Below are 27,699 nucleotides of genomic sequence, written 5' to 3'. Positions count from 1 at the left end.
ACCCGGAATGCTGTATAGGCATTAGCATTGTGGGAAAGCTTAGAGACATTGACTGTCTGGCTCCAGCCTCTATCTTTATCTTTCTCTTATTCTCCCATTCTATCTCTCTCTGTCAATCCCTCAGTCTCTCCCCCCTCCCCCGCCTTTTCTCTCTCTTACTCTTTCTCTCCATAGAGACCAAAGAACCAAATCTTCCTTCAGTGTGTTGGAGGCTGGGTTCAAACCTGGGTTGCACACAAGACAAAGCAGCCCACTATCCAGTGAGCTGTTTTGCCAGAGCTGTATCTTCATCTCACATAATTTTGCTGTTGTTATTGTTGTCAAAGCTTCACCATTCCAAGTCGACATTTCCAAATAGAAAAAGTGAGGGGGTGAGCAAGAGACACCACAGGACTGAAGCTTCCCCCCACCCTGTGCTTTAGTACTCCCCTGTGGACTAGGGACCAGGGGCTCGAACCTGGGTTCCTATCATAACACAGCAGGCTTCCTCCCAGGTCTGCTTACATAATTCCTGTTTAATTTACTCTAGGCAAGACAGCCTCTGTCAGATAACTAGACGGATCCTCATGGTGCAGATCTTAGAAATAATAGCAAGAGTGGCCTAAGAGGTGGTGCAGTGGATTAAGTGTTGGATTTTAAAGCATGAGGTCTCAAGTTCAATTCCCAGCATAACATGTGCTAAAGTGATATTCTGGTTCTTTCTCTTCTTCTGTTTGTCTTATGAATAAATAAATAAATACAATTTTTAAAGAAATAATGAAAAGATCATGCCAGAGGCTCTAAAGTCCCAGATTCAACCCCCTGCACCGCCATCAGTCAGAGCTGAATACTGCTCTACTTAAAAAAAGAGAAAGAAAGAGAGAAAGAAAGAAAGAAAGAAAGAAAGAAAGAAAGAAAGAAAGAAAGAAGAAAGAAAGAAGTCCTGGGTTCTGAGGTCAAATCACGGTTGCACTTGTGAACATTTTGACCTTTGACCCTATTTAAATATTTTGACCTTTGACCCTATTTAAATGAGAATAAGAGACTGACTATTCGTGTGTGATTCAGTACACCATAGGGACCAACATGCTTTGAATCTCCGGTTGTACTTTCCTGGAACCCCACAAAATTGATTAAGAGACCTTCTAGCCGTTATGGCTGGGGATGGAAGGAGGAGGCATGATTAGACTTAAATTGGGGGAAGTTCATGTGAGTTTTGTAATGAATGCACAATCCACCCTGCCTTCATTTATTTATTTATTTATTTATTTATTTATTTATTTATTTTCCTTTTTGTTGCCCTTGTTTTTTTTTAATTGTTGTTGTAGTTATTATTGTTGTTGTTATTGATGTCGTTGTTGTTAGATAGGACAAAGAGAAATGGAGAGAGGAGGGGAAGACAGAGAAGGGGAGAAGAAGACACCTGCAGACCTGCTTCACCACTTGTGAAGCGACTCCCCTGCAGGTGGGGAGCTGGGTGCTCGAACAGGGATCCCTATGCTGGTTATTGCACTTTGTGCCACGTGTGCTTAACCTGCTGCACTACCGCCCGAGTCCCTCCTGCCTCCTAATTCTGTTCTTTCCAAATAAACATATCTGCTTTAAAATGACTAGTCACTTTTTTTTTGACAACTCACTTTCTCAAGTGTTATGGTATTGGAGAAGTTATTATTCTGACCTCTAGTTTCCTTTTCGGTATGACGGCATTTAATTAGGTATGATGGTATTTACTTCATAAATCTATTTGAGGACTTCATGAAATTAAGAAATATGGGAGTTGGGCAGTAGTGCAGCAGGTTAAGCACACGAGGCGCAAAGCACAAGGACCAGCTTACCATCTTGGTTCTAGCCCCCGATTCCCCAGGGAGTTGCTTCACAGGTGGTGAAGCAGGTCTGCAGGTGTCTTTCTCTTCCCCTCTCTGTCTTCCCCTACTGTCTCCGTTTCTCTCTAACCTATCCAACAATGATGACATCAACAACAATAATTACTACAACAATAAAACAACAAGGGCAACAAAAGGGAATAAATAAATATTTAAAAAATTTAAAAAGATATTAAGAAATATAAGTCATCTTTGGCTTTTGTCTGCCAGTGAAAATGATTGATAACTCAATAGTCTGCTTTCTGTGTAATTATATGCTGCGTAATGAAAGGAATGAGAACTCCCAGATGACAGTAAAATGAACATAATGTATAGAAGTGAAATAAAAATCACTGGTTTTGAGGCCTGACAATGGCTCACTAGATAAGAGCATACACATTCATGCCTCAGGATCCAGGTTCAAGCCCTTCAGCTCCACCTGCAAGGGAGAAATTTTATGAGTGCTACAGTTCTGCCTTTCTCTCTATTTCTAGCCTTTTGTCTCTCACTCTCTATCAAAAATAAAGAAAAACAAAACAAAACAAAAAATGGCCATTGGGAGCCATGGAGTTGTTATGCAGACATTGAGCCTTGGTGATAATACTGGCGACAAAAAAAAATTGAAAAAAGATAAAAGAGATAATCAATTTTATAAAAAAACAGTGAGATATCTATATAACATAACAAACTCATTTTAGAAACTTCTTTGGTGAGACAAATAAAAAATAGTCTCGTTCCATCCTCCATCCAGGGAGGCTGGACAACATACTTTATGCTACACCTGAGGAAGATGGGTCCTGATATTGGGGCAGCTTGGAATGTTCCTACTCATGACCGGAGAATGTGAGCTCAGATCTACAGGGAAGCAGTGGTCACATAAACTCCTAAGCTGAATATGGGCCCCAGATCACATCAAATTGATGGGGTTTACAGTCAACAATATTTATACTCCTTTCCTATATTTGGGAGCTACTCTTTTCCCTGATCCAGCTTTTTGGTCCTTTTTTCTAGCCATGACATCATCTCTCCAGACAATAACTTGGATCCACCTGCATATCAGACTTCGGGCTCAATGGAAAAAAAAAAAACTAGTACAGCCACAGGCCCTTTGGGAATATAACTAAAATATGTACACTAGCTATCTACAAAATGGAGAAAATGGACACCCCCCCACCCCTGCCAATTCTTCATCTGCATGTGTTGCTGAGGAGTTATTCTGATGCAGTCTCCGCCCCCAGGTTTTTCTACACCCCTCAAAATCCTAGAGTGCCCCCTTCAACCAATCCTGGCCCTACACGTCACCTCTGGTTGTCGCCCAATAAAAAGCCCCCTGACCCCCCCCCCCCTCTGGGCTCTCAGCTCTCCCTCTCTGAGGTCTCGCTCCCTGCTCTCCCCCCGTGGTCAGATAGTGGGGACGGCCATTGCCGGCTGGCTCCACGTGGTCTGAACCAAACCCCCCCACATCCTATAATAAAGATTTGTGTACCCCTTTGCTCTGGACGTCCGCTCTCTTCTCCGCGGTGCAGCCCGACACCAGACCACCACAACAACATGCATGCAGTATTCCAGCCTTTAGGTTCGTGATTGGTCAACAATTTGTTTGGCTATATATGCTAACTCTCTTTTCAGCTACCAGGTTCCAGATGCTACCATGATGCCAAACAGACTTCCCTGGACAGACAGCACCACCAATGTGTCCTGGAGCTCTGATTCTCCAGAACCCCACCTCACTAGGGAAAGAGAGAGGCAGGCTGGGAGTATGGATCTACCTGTCAATGCCCATGTTCAGCAGGAAGCAATTACAAAAGCCAGACCTTTCACCTTCTGCATCCCACAATGACCTTGGGTCCATACTCCCAGAGGGTTAAAGAATAGGGAAGCTATCAAGGGAGGGGATGGGATAGAGTTCTGGTGGTGGGAATTGTGTGGAGTTGTACCCCTCTTATCCTATGGTTTTGTTAGTGTTTCCTTTTGATAAATAAAATAAAAACAACAAGGGCAACAAAAGGGAAATAAAAAAATAAAAATAAATCATTCTCTTTCTTCTTAAAAAAGAAATAATAGAAAGAGGCCTGGACTTACTTTTTACTCGAACACAATCATAGTTGCACTTGTTAATGACAATGGTTCAAATGGCAGCATTTTATTTCTGTGTCTAATGGCCTTAGGATCTTTTATGGATGTAGTGATATCATTACTTTTGAAATTATTGGAAAAAATCACAGTTAAAGTTTATTTACAGTTTTCACTCTGTTTTATAGCACTGAGCCAAATGATGTTGTCTTGGATATATGAACTATTGTTTGTTTGAATGGAAACAACTTGAACCAGAAGAAAATATCTCTAAAAAAGACATCCCTCATTTTAATTCTTCAATTGGCAATCCAAAGTCAGCCTGTAGGAACTAGAAATATTTAGCATGACTTTTGCAATATGATATTACAGTCAGAATATGCCAGAATTATTATTATTATTATTTTTAATTTCTTTATTGGGGAATTAATGTTTTACATTTGACAGTAAATAGCCACAATTATTATTTTATTTGATATTACTATTATTATTTTTCCAGAGCACTGCTCAGCTCTGGCTTATGGGGATGCTGGGGACTGAACCTGGGACCTTTGATGCCTCAGGCAGGAAAGCTCTTTTGCACAACCATTATGCTGTCTCCCGAAGCTACTATTATTGATTATAACATATATTACAAGGCTCCTGGGTGCTCTCCCCTGCTGAGTTCCTACTGGAATTGCTTTACATGGGATAGCAGCAGTTGTCTCTATGTAGTAGCTTGAGAAAGATCACAGTAAAGTTCATTATCAATTTTTTTATTTCCTACCATACACCAACTGTACAGCACTGAACACAACTTTGTTGCTTTGATGTAAGAAATATTAATTCTTGGGAGAAACCGTATACAAACAAACTACTTCAAATTAAAAAAAAATGCATACATCATCGCCTTTGTATTGCTTACAAAAGACCCAATTTACAGTATCAATCATTAACAGAGTTTAAAGGGAAAAAATCAGTGCACATTACAAAACACATCAAGTACAAAGGAGGTAAATAAATACAACCATACTTCACAAAACATCCTGCTCAAACTAGGCAAACACAAATAAATTAACCCAAAGGCATAGTAAATTATAGCAATAAATACATAGGTTGGTTTCTTTTAAATTAAGTAAAATATATAACAAACTTGTTAAAATACTTAGCAAATTAAACATATGTCTTTGTCATAAGTGAACTCATTTGTATGCATCTATCAAGTACTGTATAGCAAAAGGTTTTGCAAGTACATAACTTCAATAGAAAATTTCTGTTTGGTGTCCCATTTATAATACACAGCACATATGGTAGTTCTTTACTTTGAGACTGTTTTTTTTTTTTTTAATAAACACCATTCCTATCTAAGAGCAGACACCTCATTTTCACTAAAACTAAGGTTCAAGAGTTCAAATGAACCCCAAAACCAAAGGTAAGCCCCACCTAATACATAACAATGACCACAGTGTCATGGGAGTGAAATTACTGTCAATATTACTTTTTAAAAATTTGTGCAGGCAACAGTAATAACAGTGGAATATACCAAGCCTCTGAGTGCCATCACACTCAATCTACATATCCATGAAGCTAATAAAAAATAAACACTTTTGCTCATAGCACAGAAAAATGAAGCCCACACTAAGTTCAAGTGTCCATTTACACGGAGGCACATTGCACACAAGGGGTGTGTGCACACCAAAAAGGCAGTTTAGCTGGTTGTCTATACCTTTTTCTTTTTTAAGAAAAATAAATATAAAAAAACTTCTGAAACAATGCTCAACTACTTTACAATCCCTGAAATAGCCATTGCCTTTCCTATAGTAACTACGGAACTCTGATCCATCCAGAAATTTAAGACTGTGGGCTCAATTTTATATATGTGTGAGTGAGCACACGTGAGTGTTATGTGTGTGTGCATGTGTGTGTTGCATTCATTGTGGAACTTGCCATTCAGCAAAAAGAGTTTTTTAATCAACTGAAAGTTGTATTCAGGGTAATGTCTGTGATGGGAGTATATATATTTTTCTCATTCCTTCCAGTCAACCCAGTTAAGATAAATGCTATTTCAGGGGATATAGTTATCTACAAAATTTCCCATTTGGATGTGTTTGTATTTGCTAAGTACAAATCTACATCAATATTGTCACTTGTATATTATACCAACATATGGCAGGAAAGCCTGGCTGGTCACATCTAATCTTATTTCTCTTCTTGGGATAAGAGTTGCCAGCTCTCTGATAGGAGTTAAACAGACTAATCTGCATAAATAAAAAGGCTATGCTTTTTTTTTAGAAAAACATTTCAAATAAATAATTCATATTAACTAAAACCATACAGCCAAGTCCAATACTTTGCTAATTGCTCTATTTAATTATTGCTAACAAATTCGGAACAGGCTGTTTTCCAGTATACTGTGCTTCTGTGAGTGTTCACTGCCCACTAGGGTGCGCCATTTACCTTCTGATTCCATTTCACAGCTCACCTGACAGCAAGCCCATCTTTTATAAATAGAAAGTCTTTTATAAATAGAAAGGTCAGTAAAGAGGGGAGGGTGGGTGGCAATAAGTGCGCAGTAAAAACCACAATGGACCACAGTATAGTCTCAGAACAAGCCAATTCCTTCACACTTTGTTTTTTCTCATTTAAACTCAGTGAGTTCTGTGATTTGAGAATAACATTTCTATTTAAATTCTATTGGAAAATAAATTAATAAACACTTTAAAAATATGGCAGACTTCAAAATGCAATTAAAAGATTAAAAATTCTTTGATTAGAAATAAATAAAATATAAAAACATCACATTTATTTTACATATACTTTACAAAAAAGGGGAAGAAACCAAGAGTGCAATGAAAAAATGAAAGGAAAAGTATGAAAATAAATAAGATCTAATATTTGACTGCAATACTTTTAATTTGAAAGAGTCTCTCTAGTTATTTTTTTTCCTTTTTATGTCAGCCGAGGGGGAAAATTAGTGCAACGTTGCAATTGTAAATGCAGTATGGCAACCTACATGACTCTGCAGCACAGGAGTGCCTTACAGATCCACAGATCCACCTGCATGGGTGCTGTTGGTGATTCCTGCTGCTGGCAGGGCTGGGGTCCTCCTACACATGGATACCCTTCACTGCCTGCTTGATACTTTCCAGCAGAGCTTTGCATTCCGGGGAATAGTCCCGTTCCAGATTGCTGTACATGTCTGTGAGTGTATTTACATAGGCTTCAAAATTCTGCTCGCTGATGGGCCCCTAATTGAAGACAAAACACAAGGAACCAATCACAGTGAGCCAGGAAGTAAATTAAGTAAACTCAAGATTGCCCAGTGACTCCAGATTGGGAGAGTTTGATGAGCTAGAAAGAGTCTTGACTGTGAAGTTCATTTCCTCACGATTTACACAGTTCTAAGGATGAATGTGAGTGGTTGTACAGCATTTTGTGGTGAATCTGGAGGTATGGGAGATGTCTGACTGCTGAGGTGAAGTAGATTTAACTTCTTCACATTTTCAACACAAAACAGGTTTTATGTTTGCAGGAGGTGAATGTTGGTGAGGCTGGGAAGGAAAATATTGTTTGTATCAGATAATTCCTTTAATAGCACTCAAGTGGAATTTAAGATTCGACCAAGTAGTAACTCACTAACAATCTGTCTGGCAGAAAACTCCTGCTTTACGCTCAGACAACAGACTTGTCTGTGTTTTCTTTCTTGAAACTGTATTGCAATATATTTTGCTTTCTTTACAGGTAGTAGATCAGATTCACAAAGTCAGGCTCTGTTCATCCCTTAGCAGTGTGTGTGTGTGTGTGTGTGTGTGTGTGTGTGTGTGTGTGTTCCTTTACTCTGGGAGGTTGGGTAAATTGAGGGATTTATTGCTTTCAGTAAAATCACCTATACTTTATTAAGTTATGTATCAGATTCATTAACAAGATACTAAATTATAATTTGATATTTTTTAATCATTCTCTTAGTTACAATTTTAGAAAGCCTGTTCTAAACATGTATATGCTGAGGAAATTTATTCAACAATGCAGCCCCTCTTCTAAACATTTTTGTTTTTATATAACTATAAAGGAAATTAATTTGCTATGAATATTAAGTAGTCTGCATAATGCTAAACATGTTTAGATTTTGGAAATAAGTATACCTGGCTTATTATATTTAGGAGAGAGAAACAAAGAGAGAGAGAGGTAGAGAGAACCAAGCTGAATAAATGTTTTTACAGACTGAGTTGGGTGGATGATGCAATTTGTCTTGGAGTTTGAAACCATCTAAGATTTTTATTTGGAAGAAAATTTCTTGCAAGGGAAATTGGTTCTCCAACTTTCACACAGCATTATACAAGCTTCAAATAACCACCCCCCCTTTTTTCCCCTACTTTTTCAGGAGTCTGAGCCATACACAAGCATGATTTCATTGCCTTTCTCTCTCTCTCTCTCTCTCTCTCTCTCTCTCTCTCATTCTGCCTCCAGGGTTATTGCTGGGGCTCAGTGCCTGCACTATGAACCCAATGCTCCTGGAGGCTATTTTTTTCCCTTTTGTTGCCCTTATTTTATTTTTGTTGTTCTTGTTGTTGTTAATATTGTTGTTGTTACTGCTGTCATTGTTGTTGAATAGGATGGAAAGAAATGGAGAGAGGAGGGGAAGACAGAGAGGGAGAGAGAAAGACAGACACCTGCAGACCTGCTTCACTGCTTGTGAAGCGACCCCCCCTTCAGGTGGGGAGCCGGGGGCTCAAACTGAGATCCTATGCCTGTCCTTGCACTTTGTGCCATGTGCACTTAACCCACTGCACTACCGCCCAGCCCCCTTGCTTTACTTTTTCATCCAGATAGAGACAGAGATTTAAAGAGATACAGCACCAGAGTTTCCTCCAGTTCCATAGCACTTCCAATGCAGTACTGGGACTCTAATCTGCACTGCGTAAGTATAAGGCACTGACCCTACCTAGTAAGCGATTTCTTTAACTGAAAACTTTATCTTTAAATGACTCCTACAACATCAGAGGCCTTTGATCTTAATATAATCTAAATGAACATCTATCAAGTTCTCAGTGAGGGAGCCTTGCAAGTCAGATATAATGTAGTATAGATAGATACTCTGTGGCTTGCTGGGTCTTCTTGGGGCTGTTCCTGCTGACTGATGGCCCTGTTGATGATTGTAAACTGATATTGTTGATATTACAAACTCTGGCAAGAGCAAAGCCATCTTCGGACCTTGGACTTACCATCTGTGGAAGCTGGATGTCAGCAAGGCTTGAAATGAGAGCTTGACTCAGACCTGCCAACTCCTTCAGCAGGCTCTCATTGTTCTGTTCTATCAGCTTGTTCTCTTCCTCTATTGTCTTCAAGTTGCTCTCCATGGATGTGATCTAAAATGGAAAAAAAAAAAAACACAAAAAAACTGGGAATATGAGTAGAATTTGAAAGAAATACAACAAGGTTTCTCTCTGAAGGGAGGGACATCTGCTGAATCAAAATGCCATGGAATGAATGTGCTATACATTCTCTTCACAAAGCTATAACCCCATGATACTGCTCAAAGTTTCTGAATCACAATCCCATATTGATATCGTTAGCCCAGACTTCTCATGAACTGCAGATGCCACATCACGACATGGTCCCATATTGGTATCTCAGGAATATGCCATCGTTGTTTCACCCCAACCTGCTCCATATACACATAAGCAACTTGGATGTGGTGTGGGTCTCTGGGGTGTCCCTAGTGACTGACTTTCTCTTATACTTCAGATCCACTGGTTATTTATTTGTTTATGTATCTGTCATCTCCAGGACTTTACCACTCCAGACAGATTTTTTTTCTCCAGATAGAGATAGAGAAGAAGAGAGAGAAAGGAGACTGGTCTCAAAGTTGGGTTGAGCACAAGACAAAGCAGCACACTATCCAAGTGAGCTATTTTGCCGATGTGATCCTTTAGTTCCTCCTTTAAAATACCCAGACAAGAGGAACTAGGTGGTGGTGCACCTGGTAGCACACACACATTACGATGTACAAGGACCTGGGTTCAAGTCCCCTGCTCCCCACCTGTAGAGGGAAAGCTTCCGAAGCAATGAATCAGTGCTGCAGCTCTTTTTCTCTCCCTCTCTCCCTCCTTTCCTCCCTCTTCCCTCTCAATTTTTCTGCTTCTATCAAAAATAAAAGAGAGAGAGAGAGAGAGAGAGAGAGAGAATGAAGAAAAAGTAGCTGCTGGGAGTGGTTGATTTGTCTGCTGGTATCAAGCTCCAGTGATAACCTTGGTGGCAATTAAAAAAAAAAAAGCCTAAGCACAACTTTCCCCATCTGGGTCATGGTTGCTGGCTAGGATCAGTCCCCAGAATGACTGTGTCTGCCTCTTCCTGGGTACCCTTGTGCCTGGCTTTCCCCCATGTTCTGCTGAAGTCCTGACTGCCTTCATTCTTATGGAAATGAAAAGTTCTGTTCAGATTTTTCTGTACTTTTCAAAAATTTTTTTAAGCCACCAGCCACTGTGATAAGGATTTCCAAGAGCCACAGACATGGTAAAACAAGTGAACAAACCCCTAACATTTCAGAAGAGGAGGACTGACAAAGAATCACTTCACCTTATGCTTTTGTCATATATTTTTTTTCCATTTGACTTACTGCAATAGAGCTATTTACAGATTTCTGAGTTGGGGTAGGGATGGGTACAAGAGATAGCTCCTCCTATCTGGTAGAGCACCCTGGTCACCACATGAAAGGACAGTGCAAGGGGAGGCTTCATGAGTGGTGGACGAGTACTATCGTGTCTCTCTTTCCTGCTCTGCCTCTTTCCCTCTCTATCTTTCACCATCTATCTGGGAGAAAAAAATAGTAGGATTACTAAACTCAAAACCTCAGTGAAACCCTGGTAAAAAATAAGTAACTAAAGTGAATAAAAAGTAAAAAAAAATCTAATTGGAATTTTTCACTTCCAGTTTGGATATATACATTCAAAGAACAGGATGGGTTTACACAGGAAAACAGAAAATTGATAAATTTCATGGAAATTTCAGTAAGGAATTATTTCAGAAAAGTACTGCAAAAGTAACCCATGTTATCAGGTGTTTTATGAAACATAAATTTAAAATGTTACTTTGCTATACTTGACTTTTGACTACAACTGAGTACTGCTCTCTTCTCAAGACAGTCGTCCTAAAGCACCACATGTTCTGCTGGACCCTGCATTTACACAATGATCTTCCTTATTTACTAATAAAACTCTTGATGTAAACAAAGACAAAAGCAGGATTGGCTTTGCTGGTAGCTATCAAAGGAATGAATACTGAAGTAAACCCACCTACTCAAGCTTTTACCATACTGTGCAGTCAAATACTCCCAGTCTACATGGTAAGAAATCCATATATTTTTCATCACAAGGTTTAAAAATTCAAGGTTTGTCTCTACAAATGGACATGGTTAACTTTAATAATAACTGATTCTTTTTTCTTTCTTTTTTACCTGTGTCTGAAGCTTCATCATATCTGCTTCAATTTTAAGGTTGGATTCATTCAGTTCCTTTATTTCTTCATCCAGATGCCTAATTTCTTCATCACTCTCTAACCCTATAAAGAATCAGAGTATCTTAGTTCAAGAGGAAATTATGGGATTGTGATAGCTATGAACTATTTAAGCTTAATTTTTGGCCGATAGGAAAAAAATAAGCAGACATATGTATAAATATAGAGAGATAGTTATAGAAATAATAGTCAAACCATATCTGCAACCTTGGTAGAACTACTGTAACTTCAAGTGGAGGGAATGGGGATGCAGAACTCTGGTGGTGAGGATAGTGTAGAATTATACCCTTATTATCTTATAATTTTGTAAATTAATATTAAGTCACTAATAAAATCAAAACGAAAAACAAACAGAAAAAACCAAAAGTGACGGTCTGTCAGAAATAATATGGATGTCTTTTGGTGGCTGGGAGGTGGCTCCTTCTGTCAAGCCCATACATCACCATATACAAGGACACAGGATCAAGGCCCAGGCCACCACATGGAAGGCCCTGCAAGGCACAGGCAGTGGAGCAGTGCCATTATATATGTCTGTCTGCCTGTCTCTCTGCCTATCTATCTATCTATCTATCTATCTATCTATCTATCTATCTATCTATCTATCATATTTTATCTTTCTCCCTCTATGTAAAGGAAGGACAAAGGAAAAAATAACTGCCTAGAGTGATGGAGTTGTGCAGGCGCCAAACTCTTGTGATAATCCTGTTGGGAAAACAAAGCATTTTAACTAAAAACAATGTCAATGACTAGGTAATATAGTCTTGAGAGAAAAGAATAAGTCCTAAAAGCCTACATGCAGCATAAAGAAACAGATGGTTGAGTTTTAGGTACTTACTGCTTTCTCGTAAGGAACTACCTAAATAAAAGAGGGTCATATATGGACCAAATGAGACAGTATACCATAGGCTACATCTACTGCTGCCACCTGAAAGTGAGTAAAAAAAGAAAGTACAGGGGGCCTGGAGGTAGTGCTGTGGGTTGAGCACACATGGCGCAAAGCGCAAGGACTGGCATAAGGATCCTGGTTCGAGTCCCCAGCTTCCCAACTGCGGTGGGGGAGGGGGCGGTTTGCCTCACAAGCAGTGTAGCATGGCTGCAGGTGACCATCTTTCTCTCCCCCCTCTGTCTTCTCCTCCTCTCTCGATTTCTCTCTGTCCTATCCAATAACAACAGCAGCAACAACAAGGGCAGCAAAATGGAAAAAATGGCCTCCAGGAGCAGTGGATTCATAGTGCAGGCTCTGAGCCCCAGCAGTAACCCTGGAGGCAAATAAATAAATAAAGCCAACAACTGCGATCTAAGTGTTTTATTAACTAGATAAATTTGAATGAGTCAAGAGTGTGTAACTTGGCTACTGACAAAATAAAAAATTTCCCAGAACCACTCTAATGGTCTCATGGAGACAGTGATGTAGGGTTTATTCTACCACTGGTCACCATTTCTCAAAAAATTCTATAGTATTTGGAGTATCATACCTTACTGGCTAGTACACTGGGAAAGGACTTTCTCTAAAACAACCGGACTGAAATATGGCAAATATTGCAATGTTTTTTTTAACCGCTATAGGATGCACTGATTCTCAATTAAATGGATAATTTGAGACCTAACAGCAATTGAGAATTTTTATTCTGATTTGAGCAAATTAAAAATACCTACTCCTCTTTTTTTGGCATACTACTTATTTCTTCCATCTCTTTAGAATAAAATCCTACTTCAGGAAATGCTATTTCCTACATAACATCTGGTGAGGCAGACAATAAGCAAGGAAGCACTTGCAAAATATGAAGAGCTATGAAGGAGACAAGCAGTATGCCATGAAGGCCCTCACTTAAGAAGCCTCATTCAATCTAAGGCTTTATTGAAAAGAAAAAGGTGGCTAATAAAAGAGGTGAGCATTCTTGGAGCAGGACACAGACCACACAAGACCCAGGTAGAAAGGAAATGGTAAATCTCTTCTGGGACTATAAGAAGGCAGAGTGAGAAGGTAGTCAGTCAAAGGAGCAGATGGTGGGGTCCTCACAGGAGCTGGATTTACCTCAAATGCAATGGGAGCCAGTAAAGGATTTTAAACAGAAAGTTGATGCAATATGGCTAACTTCAAAATAACAACCCAAGATTTTGAACTGAGAATGATTTGAAGGGTAGATAATAGTTGAATCCAGAAGACTAGTTAGAAGATACTGTCAGGGTTCTGGTTGGATTTGTTGTCTAAATCTCAATATCAGAATTAGCAAAGTGAGTTCAGGATAAACCTTTAAGTCAAATTTGTAATACCTGTGATAGATTGGAGGAAGGGTATGAGAAAAGGGAGGAATCAATAATGACTACTTGCTGTGAGCCGTAGAGTAACTGTAATGACATTTATGGATATAGCTTGGGGAGTAGCAGCTTAGTGTAGAAAAATCAAGGGTTCAATTTTGGAAGTTAAGTTATGAATACTTGTGAGAAGACTAAGTGAGAAACTAGTTTCATGACACTGAGATCTGATGCTCACGTAAAGACATTCAAACACTTCCCTGGGCAGATGACCTCACCAATGTGTCCTGGAGCCTCACATCCCCAGAGTCCTATCCCATTACGGAAAGATAGAAACAGGATGGGGGCTACGGATTAACCTGCCAACACCCGCCCATCTTAGCAGAGAAGCAATTACAGAAGCCAAACCTTCCACCTTCTGTGCCCCATAATAATCTGTAGTAATCATACCCCCAGAGGGATAAAGAACAGAGAATCTTCCAATGGAGGGCATGGGATATGGAACTCTGGTGGTGGGAATTGTACCCTTCTTATTCTACAATCCTGTCAATGATTAAATCACTAACAAGAGTAGTGAAAAGACACTTTGTTTACTGGGCAATGTGGGGATGGGGAGAAAATGAGAAAGAGGGAAAGGGAGAGAGAGGTATTGGTCATTCTGTCATATGCATTGCCAGAAATCAAGCTAGGGTCTTTATAGACCTTCAAATCCTGTGTTTTTACCACTAGGCAACTTCCACTCAATCATGATTGGGCTATTTTGAAAATGATGAATAATGCTCAGGAGACAGCAAAATAATATGCAAATGACTTTTAAGCCTGTGCCTCTGAGCTCTCAGGTTTAATCCCCAACTTAAGAAGGAAAAAAAATCACTGGAGAGTGACTTATAATAAAAGGTACCTGGAACCTGATGGAGAAGGGTTGATCATAAGATGGAACCTTAAGAAATCAGTATTATCATAGGATATAGTTTATAATAGATACTCCATAAATTCTCATAAAGTTAAGAAGGAAATTATAGTTGGACATGTAATTGGAGCAACTAGTTTGATTTTCTAAAGAATTCTATGAGGTAGAGACACCTACTGACTAATCATGTAGATGGGTGAGTTGAGTCAAGAAGTGAAGTAGTAGTAAGCTGTTGATCTGGGAGTCAAATGTAAGTTGTCTGCTTTCAGTAGATATCTTCTGGAGTGTAAGAAAATATTTTTCAAACTGGCTCTCTCTTAATAAGTATAATGCTACCTTTACTAACAAATGTTTAATTTGTTTTGAAAGTATCAGTGTGTACACTGATGTTCCTTACATATATACTTACAATAGAATGTTAGTGTAGTCTTGCTGACCAAAGAAAGAAACTATGCAAACTTTCCACTACGTTTCACTGAATGATTCACTGACCCTGTTCCTCTATAGAACCTGTTTAAAAGCAAGAGCATATGCATGCTTTTCATTGATAATTCTCATTTACATTTTGTACTAATCTATGCCTAATTTGTGTAACTAGAAATGACATAACTTTAGAATAATATTTCCTTTACACTGTACTAGAACTTGTTTAAGTGGCGTGTATAGCCACATAAAACAAGTGCACTTAATTTATAAAAGACTTTGGGTAGTTTCTGCTTTTATACTATACATATGAAACAATTCGATTATATATTTTCAGGCTAATTCAAGTCTGTCTCTTGGGTGAACTTTTATTTTTGCATTTTATGCACAGACCAAAATTTTATTTCATTTTGATTTAGGGTCAAATAAATTGATGTAAGTTTGACTACTTTTGTACCATATGGATAGCAAGGCTTAATATGTAGGAAATAATGATGTATCAAGATATTTGGAATACATGTTTGCTACATGGGAAGAACTTGAAGGGTCAGTGAGAAACAAAAATATGTAACTTTATCATTCATCATCATTTTTAGTTGTCTCCACAAAGAACATTCATGTACTGATGATCTATTTTATTATCAAGGACTAGGATGATCCATAAAATTAGTGTGGTCACTTAATTACAGTAAATTTTAAAAACTAGAGGTAAATTCTTCTCTAATTAATGTCAATGTTTTGGCAGAGACCTTTCATGCTTTCGTTGATTTGTAATATTCTCCTAATAGGTTTCTTAATTCAAATAATTAGGTGAATGATTTAGTATCTAGTTTAACTTAACACAACAAACTAACATTTTAAAAATAGTATGCACTCAAACCTGGATATAGACCAGGTCCCCTGAGATAGAGCATATGTTCACATGTGTCCATAAACCAGGGAAAAATATATACCTGAAAACAGAAGTACACAGAAGTCTGCAGAGAGTACCCCCCCAACACTTCATCCGCACTATTCCAGCCTTTAGGTCCATGATTGTTGAACAATTTGTTTGGCTTTGTATATTAACTCTCTTTTCAGCCACCAGGTTCCAGAGGCCAGCATGATGCTGACCAGACTTCCCTGGACTGACGACCCCACCAATGTGTCCCGGAGCTCTGCTTCCCCAGAGCCCCAACCTACTAGGGAAAGAGAGAGGCAGACTGGGAGTATGGATCGACCAGTCAACATCCATGTTCAGCGGGGAAGCAATTATAGAAGCCAGACCTTCCACCTTCTGCAACCCACAATGACCCTGGGTCCATACTCCCAGAGGGATAGAGAATGGGAAAGCTATCAGGGGAGGGGATGGGATGTGGGGACTGGGTGGTGGGAATTCTGTGGAATTTTACCCCTCCTATCCTATGGTTTTGTTAATGTCTCCTTTCTTAAATAAATAAATAATTAATAAAAAGATTTATTTTATTTATTTCATAAGAGAGACTCACATAAAGAGAGAATCACAGCATCACTTTTTTGTTACATATGATGCCAGGAATCAAATTTTGGATTCCATGTTTTAAGTACAGAATTCTACCACTGTACCACCTTTGGGTCTACCATATGCTCTTTTTTTAAATTGCTATCTGCTTTTATATATATATATATATATGACTGAGAGTATTGGTTACACCTGTAGGAAACAGTCAGTTTACATCCAAGGAGCAACTGTTGTGGTAGAGGATTGTAGGGATGTGTCACTTTTGGTCCTTTTTAAGCCAGAGCTGACCACTAAGCCAAACTCAGGTAAAGTTATTTTTAATTTTTTTTAATTACCACCAAGTTTATTGCTGGGGCCAAGTGCCTACCTGATTAATCCACTGCTCCTGACAGTTTGTCTTTTATAGGACAGAGAGAAATTGAAAGGAAAGTAGGAAATAGAGAGCAAGAGAAGAGAGACACCTGTAGCACTGCTTCACTGCTTGTGAAGCTTCCCCTTGCAGGTAGGTCAGGGGGCTTGAACCTGAGTCCATGCACATTATAACTTTTCAGTCAACTGAGTATGGCACTTCCCTGCCCTCAGCTGAGTTTTCCTTCATGCACAATTTGTTGCAAGTTCTCATGCTTCATTTGGGCAGCAAATCCTACTTCACTAGTTTCCTAGTTTATAAAATTGTATAATTTGCTACCGTCCTGACCCATCTAAAATGGCGACACTTCAGACACATGTCAGTGTGTAACCCTTCCTCAGTCCTACTGTACATACTAGGTTCTTACAGAACCCACAGAAGGGAAATTATTCAGTCTCACTGCTCCCTTCTTGTTTTCTTATAACTGAAATAATTTATAAGTAGATTTCTCATTTATAAAAGAAGATATGGGGGCCTGGGCATTGGCGTACACTTTTAAATGCACACATAGAACCATAACTCAGGTTCGAGCCTCAGCTTCTCACCTGCAGGGGGGATGCTTCATGAACAGTGAAACTGGTCTGCAGGTGTTTACCCTTCTCTACTTCCCCCTACCCTCTCAATTTCTTTCTGTCCTATCAAATAAAAAATATAAAGAAAAAAGTGGCTGCCAGGAGCACTGAATTCTTAGTGTGGGCACTGAGCCCCATCATAACCCTGGTGGCAATAAACTGAATCTTTTTAATATATAGGCTATGTATTTGATATGCAGACTCTCTCAAATGCCTAGACCAAGTAGATTAGAAGCATCCAATAGCACAGCTATATACAAGATACTGGATACTGTACAGCAAACCATAACAAAGGGACTTTTCAAAGTTAACCCAATTAACAAATAATGTGATGATAATATTAACTATCAATTGTCTTTTTGAACCCTAAGACAGCAGGAGCCTCACATCTCCACTATAGAGCCCCTACCTCCCCCAGTCCTAGAACCCTTGGATAGGGCCCACTTTCCCGTATGCATCTCCCAATCCAAACCAAATAATATTGCATCCGCCGATCACAACCTAACCAACGCAACGATTGCCACCTCAACATGCTTCACCTCAGACTGTATCCAGAGACTTCACGTGTGGAATGACAACCCTTCAGCTTCATTACTCGGGTGAGACCTTTCCTTTTATAGTACACTCTAATTTCATCTCAGGTAGTTCACTTTCTAACAAAGTCCCATAACCTAGATATACACCAGTTTCTGTGAGAGAGAGCTTATGTGCACACGTATCCATAAACTACTGCAAAATATATACCTGAAAGCAGAAGTACACTAGAGTTTGCAGTGAGTACCTCCCTAACACTTCCTCTCCACTATTCCAAGCTTGGGATCCATGATTGCTCAACAAATTGTTTGGCTTCATATGTTAACTCTCTTTTCAATCACCAGGTTCCAGATGCCACCAGGATGCTGGCCAGGCTTCCCTGGATTGAAGACCCCACCAATGTGTCCTGGAGCTCAGCTTCCCCAGAGACACACCTTACTAGGGAAAGAGAGAGACAGACTGGGAGTATGGACCGACCAGTCAACGCCCATGTTCAGCGGGGAAGCAATTACAGAAGCCAGACCTTCTACCTTCTGCAACCCTCAACGACCCTGGGCCCATGCTCCCAGAGGGCTAGAGAATGGGAAAGCTATCATGGGAGGGGGTGGGTTATGGGGATTGGGTGGTGGGAATTGTGTGGAGTTGTACCCCTCCTACCTTATGTTTTTGTTCATTAATCCTTTCTTAAATAAAAAATTTAAAAAAAAAGATATAACTCAGGATGGATTTGCACATATGCAATATAAAGAATTAAGACACGTGGATTTGTGGGAAAAATTAGTCAAATTGTCACTTAGATTTTGTGAAAACTATTGATGATTAGTTACCCTTGGGAGCCTGGGGCTGGAGAAAGAGTATGTAACTATGGTGGTAGGTACAGTGTAGAATCTGTAATCTTGTGATCTTGTAAACCATTATTAAATCACCAGTAGAAATAAATCCAACCAAGAAGTAGCTTTGGACTCCCCCAACTTTTAATCATTGTTTGACATGAATTGATTTATTCAGATACTTTGATTTCTTCTTGAAAATCCTGCCTTTTCTGCAAATGTCCCTTAGCATAATTTCAGTGAAACTGGTAGATTTAGTATTTATTCATTCATTTGTGTGCTTTTGCTAAAGATCTGGATTGGGAAAAGAATAACCATTGAAGACCTGCCACTTTCATTCCATCCATCCCCAGCCTTCTGTAATAAAATCTCAGGGAGGGACCATGGCTCCAAGGAAGGTATCTCCTGTATATAAAAGCTTCTGCCTGTAGTAGAGACCTCAGGAGGGAAGAGTTAGGACACTGCATATCTTTTTATAAAAAAAGAAAATAACACAGGGGCTCGGTGGTAGCGCAGTGGGTTAAGAGCACATGGCGCAAAAAGCAAGGACCAGTATAAGGAACCCAGTTTGAGTCCCTGGCTCTCCACCTGCAGAGATTGTGGGTGGCTTCACAAGCAGTGAAGCAGGTCTGCAGGTGTCTATCTTTCTCTCCCTTCTCTGTCTTCCCCTCCTCTCTTGATTTCTCTCTTTCCTATCCAAAACAATAGTAACAACAACGATAAACAACAAGGGCAACAAAAGGGAAAAAAGAGCCTCCAGGAGCAGTGGATTCATAGTGCAGGTACCGAGCGCTAGCCCTGGAGACAAAAAAAAAAAAAAGAAAGAAAGAAAATAACACACAAATTATAAAACGATGAAGCAATGCTATTATTTATTGTTTTAAAATAAAGTAATAATAGTGAAAAGCTCTAGCTCATTTCTAGGTATGTGCCAAAGATGTATCAAATTTCAAAAGCAATGCCATTACTTTCCCAGTGTTTCTAAGATGTTTTAGAAAGATCTTTAATGGAAAGCAACCTTCACCTAACATTATGCTGATGAGAATTCTTTAAAGGAAGTACTCAAGGATCAAAGAAAAATTTGGAGGAACCAGATACAGAAGAGCCCAGAAGATGAATATTAACTTAGATGAAGGACTAAAACTGAGAAGATGTGGAAATTGGTGCTGTGCTATTGAGGGAAACACCAGTGTTGCAGTGTTTCTCATGCCCAACTTCTGAGTGAGAAAATGTGGCTTGGGAGCTGTTCCAGCTCTAAAGAAAGAAAAGGCACAGAGGCATAGGTGATAAATTTTAATCATGTAGATTCATCTTAAATATTATTTTTAAGTATAGAACAAAATTTGAATATTCAAATATAAATGGTCAGAAATTGCTATTTCTTTTTTTTTTGAAATTGTCATTTCTTGATACTTCAAAGAAAAAGGGAACCAGTAACACATACTCATAAATATGCATAGACACAAATGAATGAACCCATAAAAATTAACTGAAGGGGCCAAGCAGTGGCACACCTGGTTGAATGTACATGTTACAGTGCATAAGGACTCAGGTTCAAGCCCCTGATCCCCACCTACGGGGGAAAGCTACATGAGTGGTGAAGTAGTGATGCAGGTGTCTTTCTTTTTTTTTAAATATTTATTTATTTATTCCCTTTTGTTGCCCTTGTTGTTTTATTGTTGTAGTTATTATTGATGTCATTATTGTTGGGTAGGACAGAGAAAGGTGGAGAGAGGAGGGGAAGGCAAAGAGGGGGAGAGAAAGATAGACACCTGCAGATCTGCTTCACCGCTTGTGAAGTAACGCCCCTGCAGGTGGGGAGCAGGGGGTTCAAACTGGGATCCTTATGCCAGTCTTTGGGCTTTGCACCACCTGTGCTTAACTCGCTGTGCTACCGCCCTACTCCTGCAGGTGTTTTTCTATCTCTCTCTCTCTATCCCCCTACCTTCTTGATTTCTGGCTGTCTCTATCCAAGATAAAGAAATCAAAATTGAAGATGAGGGAGAGGGTGAAGAGAACCTTGGTGTACTATTGCATAATGATAGAAAAAGACCTAGGTTGTGGGTGAGAGTGTTCTGTAGAGACTTCACTGGGAGAGGAGAAATTGTACCCATGTGTCAATAGCTATGCTGTAAACCATTAATCTCCAAATAAAATTGACTAAAAAAAATCCCTGAAAACTAAAGGACAAAAGTTTAGCCTGTGTATCACTTGTTTACATAGAAATAGAGAGGCAGGAGGAGGGTGTGGGGGAGAGAGATACCACAGCATTGAAGCTTCCTTCAGTGTAGTAGAGGCCAGGCTTGAACCTGGGTCAAACATATGGCAAAGTAACACACTATCCAAGTGAACTGTTTCACTGTTGCCAGCCCCAGTTAGTGTACCTTAACTCATCCATTTACATTGCTTGAATTTCTCTCCTGGAGACTGTTCCGTATTAGAAAGTGGGTTAAAGCTGAGAAATTGTTGCTTAGATAAAATTACAGTTCCAGTTTATGTCTGAAAATAATCTTCCTATATACCGTTATACTTTCATATGGATTGCCAGCTGCCTTACACACCTCTTTGTTGAGTGATAGTCTATGTTTTGGTGAGGAGGGAGACTTACAGTCATGTGTCATGTGTCTTGCTTACCTCCAGTTGCTTTGAGCTTGATAGTCATTAGCTCCTCTGAAACCTTTCCCTTCTTGATGGCTTGTGCATTTAGAGGACATCCAGATAAGCTGTGAGAGTAGAAAACATACTGATGTGTAAAATGAATGTTATTCCTTATAAAATTAAAACCGCATTCACTTCTTATTATTGGCTTTTTGTCTGCCTGCTAACTACATTTCATAACCTGTGGTTATGAAAGTTACAGCTATGTATCTATGACCAAAAAGGTCCTCAAATAATGTAATATACATATATTTTCTTAAATCAAAACACCAACAGCATTGCTGACATTGTCATTTAACCAATTTTGCTAAAAAATGGTACTATTCTACATGCATACCAGCAATTTTTTTGTAAGTGTGAAATTGCACATAGGTATTATGAATCAGAAATGTTGCCAGTTAGTAAAAGTTCTCTGCATAATATAGCAGAATCTAGTTCCTTCTATCTTGACAGCACTATAGTCCGAACTTCAGAGGATGACTCAGTTTGTAGATGCTCTAAAATAAGACCTTTACCCCAAATCATGGAAAATACATCTTGGGGATTCAAAATGGCTTTGATTTTTGACTTGAGCAGGGTCTCTTTCCTCTATATAATTTACTTCATTTAAATTGATACCAAATTGATAATGACAATGTTGAACAAAATGTGGTTTTCCACAGTATAACATCACATCATTTTCTTTTCTTTCCTTCTTTCCTTTCTTTCTCTTTCTTTCTTTCTTCCTTTCTTTCTCTCTCTCTCTCTCTTTTGTAATTCTGTTAACTATTTTGAGACAAATTTTAAATTAAACTAAAATTATAAGTTTAAAATATTTTTCACAAAAAAAAACAGAGTGTAATTCATTATGGAACAATCATTTCCAACCCAAAGATTAGGACTTTTTTTTTAATTAGAGAGAGAATATTTTGGAAGCAATGCACTTAATAAATGTTTACTGAATTAATGTATTCTTTTATCAGAGTACCACTCAGTTATAGCATATGGTAATGGCAGGGATCAAAACTGGAATCTCTCTGAATAACTGTATTTATTAAGAATTCTAAATTATTTTGTAGGATGACTATATAAACAAAGATAAAACATATTATAAATGGATAGGCCTATATGGTTTGGAAAATTTTGATAAATGATGAGGTCTTTTAATTTTTTTTCTAGACAGAAAGAGAGAGAGAGACACTAAACAGAGAAAGACCAGAAAGAGAGAGAGAGAGAGACCAGACAAAGACAAGAGAGAGACACAGGACAGAGAAGTCCAGACAATGAGGTCTTTTGAATAGGAAAAGAAATAACAGTGGAGCCTGAACGGAACTCAACCTGACTTTTCAATTTTGAAAGTTTCTTATTATTTACTAGAAAAAAGTTTGCTTATTAATCTCAGAAAGTTTTAACCAGTCTGCATGACTTTTAAACATATATATATATATATATATATATATATATATATATATATATATATATTTTAGGGAGATAACTATGTCAGAACTGAACTTTTATGGGTGAATTCCAAGCTCCCATCTTAGATACTGCATGCATATGCCAGAGCTGAGGGGTCCCCTGGCCTCTTTTTCCCTCCTCCTCTCTTATTTACTCTCACAGAAAAAGTAAATCAGTATATCTTTAAAAAATAAGCATATATAAATGGTTTTGTACAAGTCACTTACTGTTAATTCTATGGTACATTTCAACTTGACAAAATACTCTCATTCCAAGTCTGGGGGGGTACATTAGATATTTTTCAAAATTGGTAAAATTTAATAATGTAATATGTATTCATAACAAATGATAATTAAATTTTCTAAATTATAACAGTACCTTATAAAATGCTTTTTTTCTTGTGGTGAAGACCTATTGCTTGAAGGTGATTAGGAGAATAAAGAATGTAGATTGTGTCCTGAGTTAGGAGACACAATTATATCTCCCTGGTTATGCAAAGGTAGAAACTAGTTATGGAGTCATTCTCTATATTGCAAAGGGGGAAAAAGTGCCTCACATGGCTTTGAGTGAATCTGCAATTCACTTAAGGCATATCAAGGAAATTTAAATTCCTATCTCTATCTGTCTTGTAAAAATAAAGTAGCAGGTCACATAATCTTTATTAGAGTGGACATCACTGTAACTACTAGTTAGAATCAATAAAATTGTAAAGTGACACCCAGTACAAATTAATTTCTCCCATCCAGTACTAACCAGGCCCGACCCTGCTTAGCTTCCGATATCAGATGAGATTGGGTGTGTGTGTTCAGGGTGGTATGGCCATAGACCAAATTAATTTCTACTAGTAATAAAGCATATAATTTTAGAACCACAAATATCTATGTGCTGGTTCAATATACATGAATCAATCAACATGATCCATCACATCAATAAAAGCAAAACCAAAAACTACATAATTATCTCAACAGATGCAGAGAAAGCCTTTAACAAAATCCAACACCCTTTCATGATCAAAACACTACAAAAAATGGGAAAAGATGGAAAATTCCTTAGCCTAGTGAAGTCCATATACAGCAAGCCTACAGCCAACCTCATACTCATTGGTGAGAAACTGGAAGCATTTCACTTCAGATCAGGTACTATACAGGGCTGCCCACTTTCATCATTACTATTCAGTATAGTGTTGAAAGTTCTTGCCATATAAATAAGGCAAGAACCAGGAATTAAAGGGATACAGATAGGAACAGAACAGGTCAAAGTGTCACTATTTGTAGATGATATGATAGCATACATAAAAAACCTCAATAATTCAGCAGGAAGCTCTTGGGAATTATCAGACAATGTAGTAAGGTGTCAGGCTACAGAATTAACATACCAATGTTCCTTTGTGCAAACACTAAGTCAAAAGGAGAAGAAATCCAGAACTCAGTCCCATTTACTATCGCAACAACAATAAAAATAAAATATCTATGTACAAACCTAACAAAAGAAGTGAAAGACTTTTATACTGAAAACTACGAGTCACTATTCAAGGAAATAGAACAAGATACAAAGAAGTTGAAAGATATTCCATGTTCATGAATTGGAAGAATTAACATCATTATAATGAAAGTTTTACCCAGAGCCATATACAAATTTAATGCAATCCTCATCAAGATTCCAAACCTCCCCACCCACCCAACCCCTTTTTAAAAAGAGAATAGATAAAAATCTACAAAAGTTTATCTGGAACCAAGATTTGACAAAACAATCTTAGAAAAAAGAACAGAACTGGAAGCATCACATTCCCAGACCTCAAACTATATTATAGGGCCCTTGTAGTCAAAACTGCTTGGTACTGGAACATGAATAGACACACTGACCAATGGAATGCAATTGAGAGCTCAGACATAAGCCCCCACATCTATGATCATCTAATTTTTGACAAGGGGGCCCAAACTATTAAATGGAGAAAGGCGAGTGTCTTTAACAAATAGTGTTGGAAAAATTGAGTTGAAATGTGCAGAAGAATCAAACTGAATCATTACATTTCACCAGACACAAAAGTAAATTACAAATGAATTAAGGACTTGGGTGTTAGACCAGAAACTATCTGATACTTAGAGGAAAATATTGGTGGAACACTTTTCCAACTCAAGTTTATAGGCAGCTTTAGTGACACAAATCTAATTGCAAGGAAGACAAAACAAAACAAAAAAAACCCCATAGAATGACATTAAATTAAAAAGCTTGGGGACCGGGCAGTATCACTGTGGGTTAAGCATAGAAAGCATCAAATGCAAGGACTGGCATAGGGCTTTGGTTCGAGCCCCTGGCTCCCCACATGCAGGGGGGTTACTTACAGGTGGTAAAGCAGGTCTGCAAGTGTCTTTCTTTTCCCCTCTGTCTTCCTCTCCTCTCTTGATTTCTCTCTGTCTTATCCAACAACAACAGTAATAACAAAATAACAAGGGCAACAAAATGGAAAAAAAATGTCCTCCAGGAACATTATAATGGAGGCACTGAGTTCCAGAGATAACCCTGGAGGCAAAAAAAAAAAAAAAAAAAAAAACACAACAACTTCCGTACAGCAAAAGAAACCACTACTCAAACAAACAGACCCCTTACAGAATGAGAGAAGATCTTTACATGCCATACATCAGTTAAAAGGCTAATAACTAAAATATACAAAGAGCTCACCAACCTCAGCAACAAAAACCAAATGATCTCATCTACAAAATGGAGAGAGGATATGAACAGAACATTCACCAAAGAAGATATCCAAAATGCCAACAGACAAATGAAAAAATTCTCTAATTCATCGATTGTCAGAGAAATGAATATATAGGCAACAATGAAATACCACCTAACCCCTGTGATATGCCATACATCAAAAAGGATAATGATAACAAATGCTGGAGAGGCTGTGGGAGCAAAAGAACCCTCCTGCACTGCTGGTGAGAATGTAAATTGATCCAACCCCTGTGCAGAGCAGTCTAGAGAACCCTCACAATGCTAGAAATAGACCTACAGTATGACTCAGCAATTCCTCTCCTGGGGATAGATATATCTTAAGGAATCAAACACACCCATCCAAAGAGATCTGTGTATCCCTATGCTGATAGCTGCACAATTTGTAATATCCAAAACCTGGAAGCAACCTAGGTGTCCAACAGATGAAGGATTAAGTAAGTTATGGTATATATATACTATGGAACACTACTCAGCTATTATAAAAGGTGAATTCACCTTGTTCCCCTCATCTTAGATGGCATTTGAAGGAATCATGTTAAGTGAGATCAGCCAGAAAGAGAAGGATGAATATGGGATGATCTCAATCTTTTTCTTTTCTTTTCTTTTCTTTTCTTTTCTTTTCTTTTCTTTTCTTTTCTTTTCTTTTCTTTTCTTTTCTTTTCTTTTCTTTCCTTTCCTTTCCTTTTCTTTTCTTTTCTTTTCTTTTCTTAATTTAAAAAGGAAACATTGACTAAAGCATAGGATAAGAGGGGTACAACTCCATACAGTTCCCACCACCAGAACTCCATATCCCATCCCCTCCCCTGATAGCTTTCCTGTTCTTTATCCCTCTGGGAGTATGGACCCAAGGACATTGTGGGATGCAGATGGTGGAAGGTCTGGTTTCTGTAATTGCTTCCCCAATGAACATGGGTGTTGACAGGTCTATTCATACTCCCAGCCTGCCTCTCTCTTTCCCTAGTGGGGTGGGGCTCTGGGGAAGCAGAGCTCCAGGACATATTGGTGGGGTTGTCTGTCCAGGGAAGTCTGGTCCGCATCCTGCTAGTATGTGGAAACTGGTGGCTGAAAAGAAAGTTAACATACAAAGCCAAATAAACTGTTGAACAATCATGGACCTAAAGGCTAGAATAGTGTAGATGAAGAATTGGGGGTTCCTCCATTTGTAGATAGCTAGTAGACATATTTTAGTTATATTCCAAAGATCTGATCTCATTCTTAGACAGAAGCTGAGAAATAACAGAAAGGGGAAGGGTAGGGAAGATAGTATAATGGTTATGCAAACAGACTCTCATGCCTGAAAGTCCAAAGGCCTAGCTAGGTTCAGTCCTCTGTGCCAACATAAGCCAGAGCTGAGCAGTGCTCTGGTGTTTCTGTATCTCTCTGCATCTCTCTCAAAAATAAAATAAAATATTTTAAAAATACAGAAAGAGAAAATACAGTGTAGTACTTGGACTGGGTTTGGCATACTGTACCCAAGTAAAGGACTCTGGGGGGAAGGGGACTTTCAGGTTCACCATATAGGAGTTGGGGTGAGGAACAGACCTTAGTTCGTGGGGGCAGTGTGAAAACTGTATTTGTATTAACTTATAGTCTTATAAATTACTATTAATTCAATAGACCAGGGTAAAATACATTGAATATTTCAATTTCTATAACTGCTTACATTTTAATCTTAGTAAATTTCTTTAGCCTAAGGGTTTAATGTATTGAGTTTGTAAACTGATTGAATTTAGACCTTGAGCTTAAGTTCAGAATTAGTAGGTGTGACTTTGAAAGGAAGTTAAGGCAGGATCATTAAAAATTGAAAAATACATATAAATATATAGTAGATAGTTATAGAAATAGTCAACTCATATCTGTGACCTTGTAAGAACTAACACATTTTCCAGTGAAGGTAATGAGGACACAGAACTCTGGTGGTGGGCAAGGTATGAAATTATATCCTTGTTATCTTACAATTTTGTAAGTCAATATTAAATCACTAATAAAAATGAAATAAAGGTAAATCTTAAAATAGGAAAATTATAAAACACACCTTAGAAGACTGAGGGA

General features: G+C 38.4%; 1 protein-coding gene across 3 annotated transcripts in view; it reads right to left on the bottom strand.

Annotated features, from left to right (window-relative positions):
• Nucleotides 1-6,413: 6,413 nt before the first annotated feature.
• Nucleotides 6,414-27,699, bottom strand: part of ST18 (ST18 C2H2C-type zinc finger transcription factor) — a 163,755-nt gene continuing 142,469 nt past the window's right edge. For all 3 annotated transcript variants that reach the window (XM_007516048.3, XM_060198463.1, XM_060198471.1), the window contains 4 exons: nucleotides 21,454-21,542; nucleotides 11,347-11,450; nucleotides 9,116-9,259; nucleotides 6,414-7,141 (listed from right to left, as the gene is read on the bottom strand). In XM_007516048.3, the coding sequence (XP_007516110.2) occupies nucleotides 7,001-7,141; nucleotides 9,116-9,259; nucleotides 11,347-11,450; nucleotides 21,454-21,542 (478 nt within the window). In that variant the 3' untranslated portion in view covers nucleotides 6,414-7,000. The remainder of the gene's footprint in view (nucleotides 7,142-9,115; nucleotides 9,260-11,346; nucleotides 11,451-21,453; nucleotides 21,543-27,699) is intronic.

This window comes from Erinaceus europaeus, chromosome 1 (assembly GCF_950295315.1).
Source record: "Erinaceus europaeus chromosome 1, mEriEur2.1, whole genome shotgun sequence".
Taxonomy (NCBI): domain Eukaryota; kingdom Metazoa; phylum Chordata; class Mammalia; order Eulipotyphla; family Erinaceidae; genus Erinaceus; species Erinaceus europaeus.
This window is presented reverse-complemented; position numbering and strand designations above follow the sequence as displayed.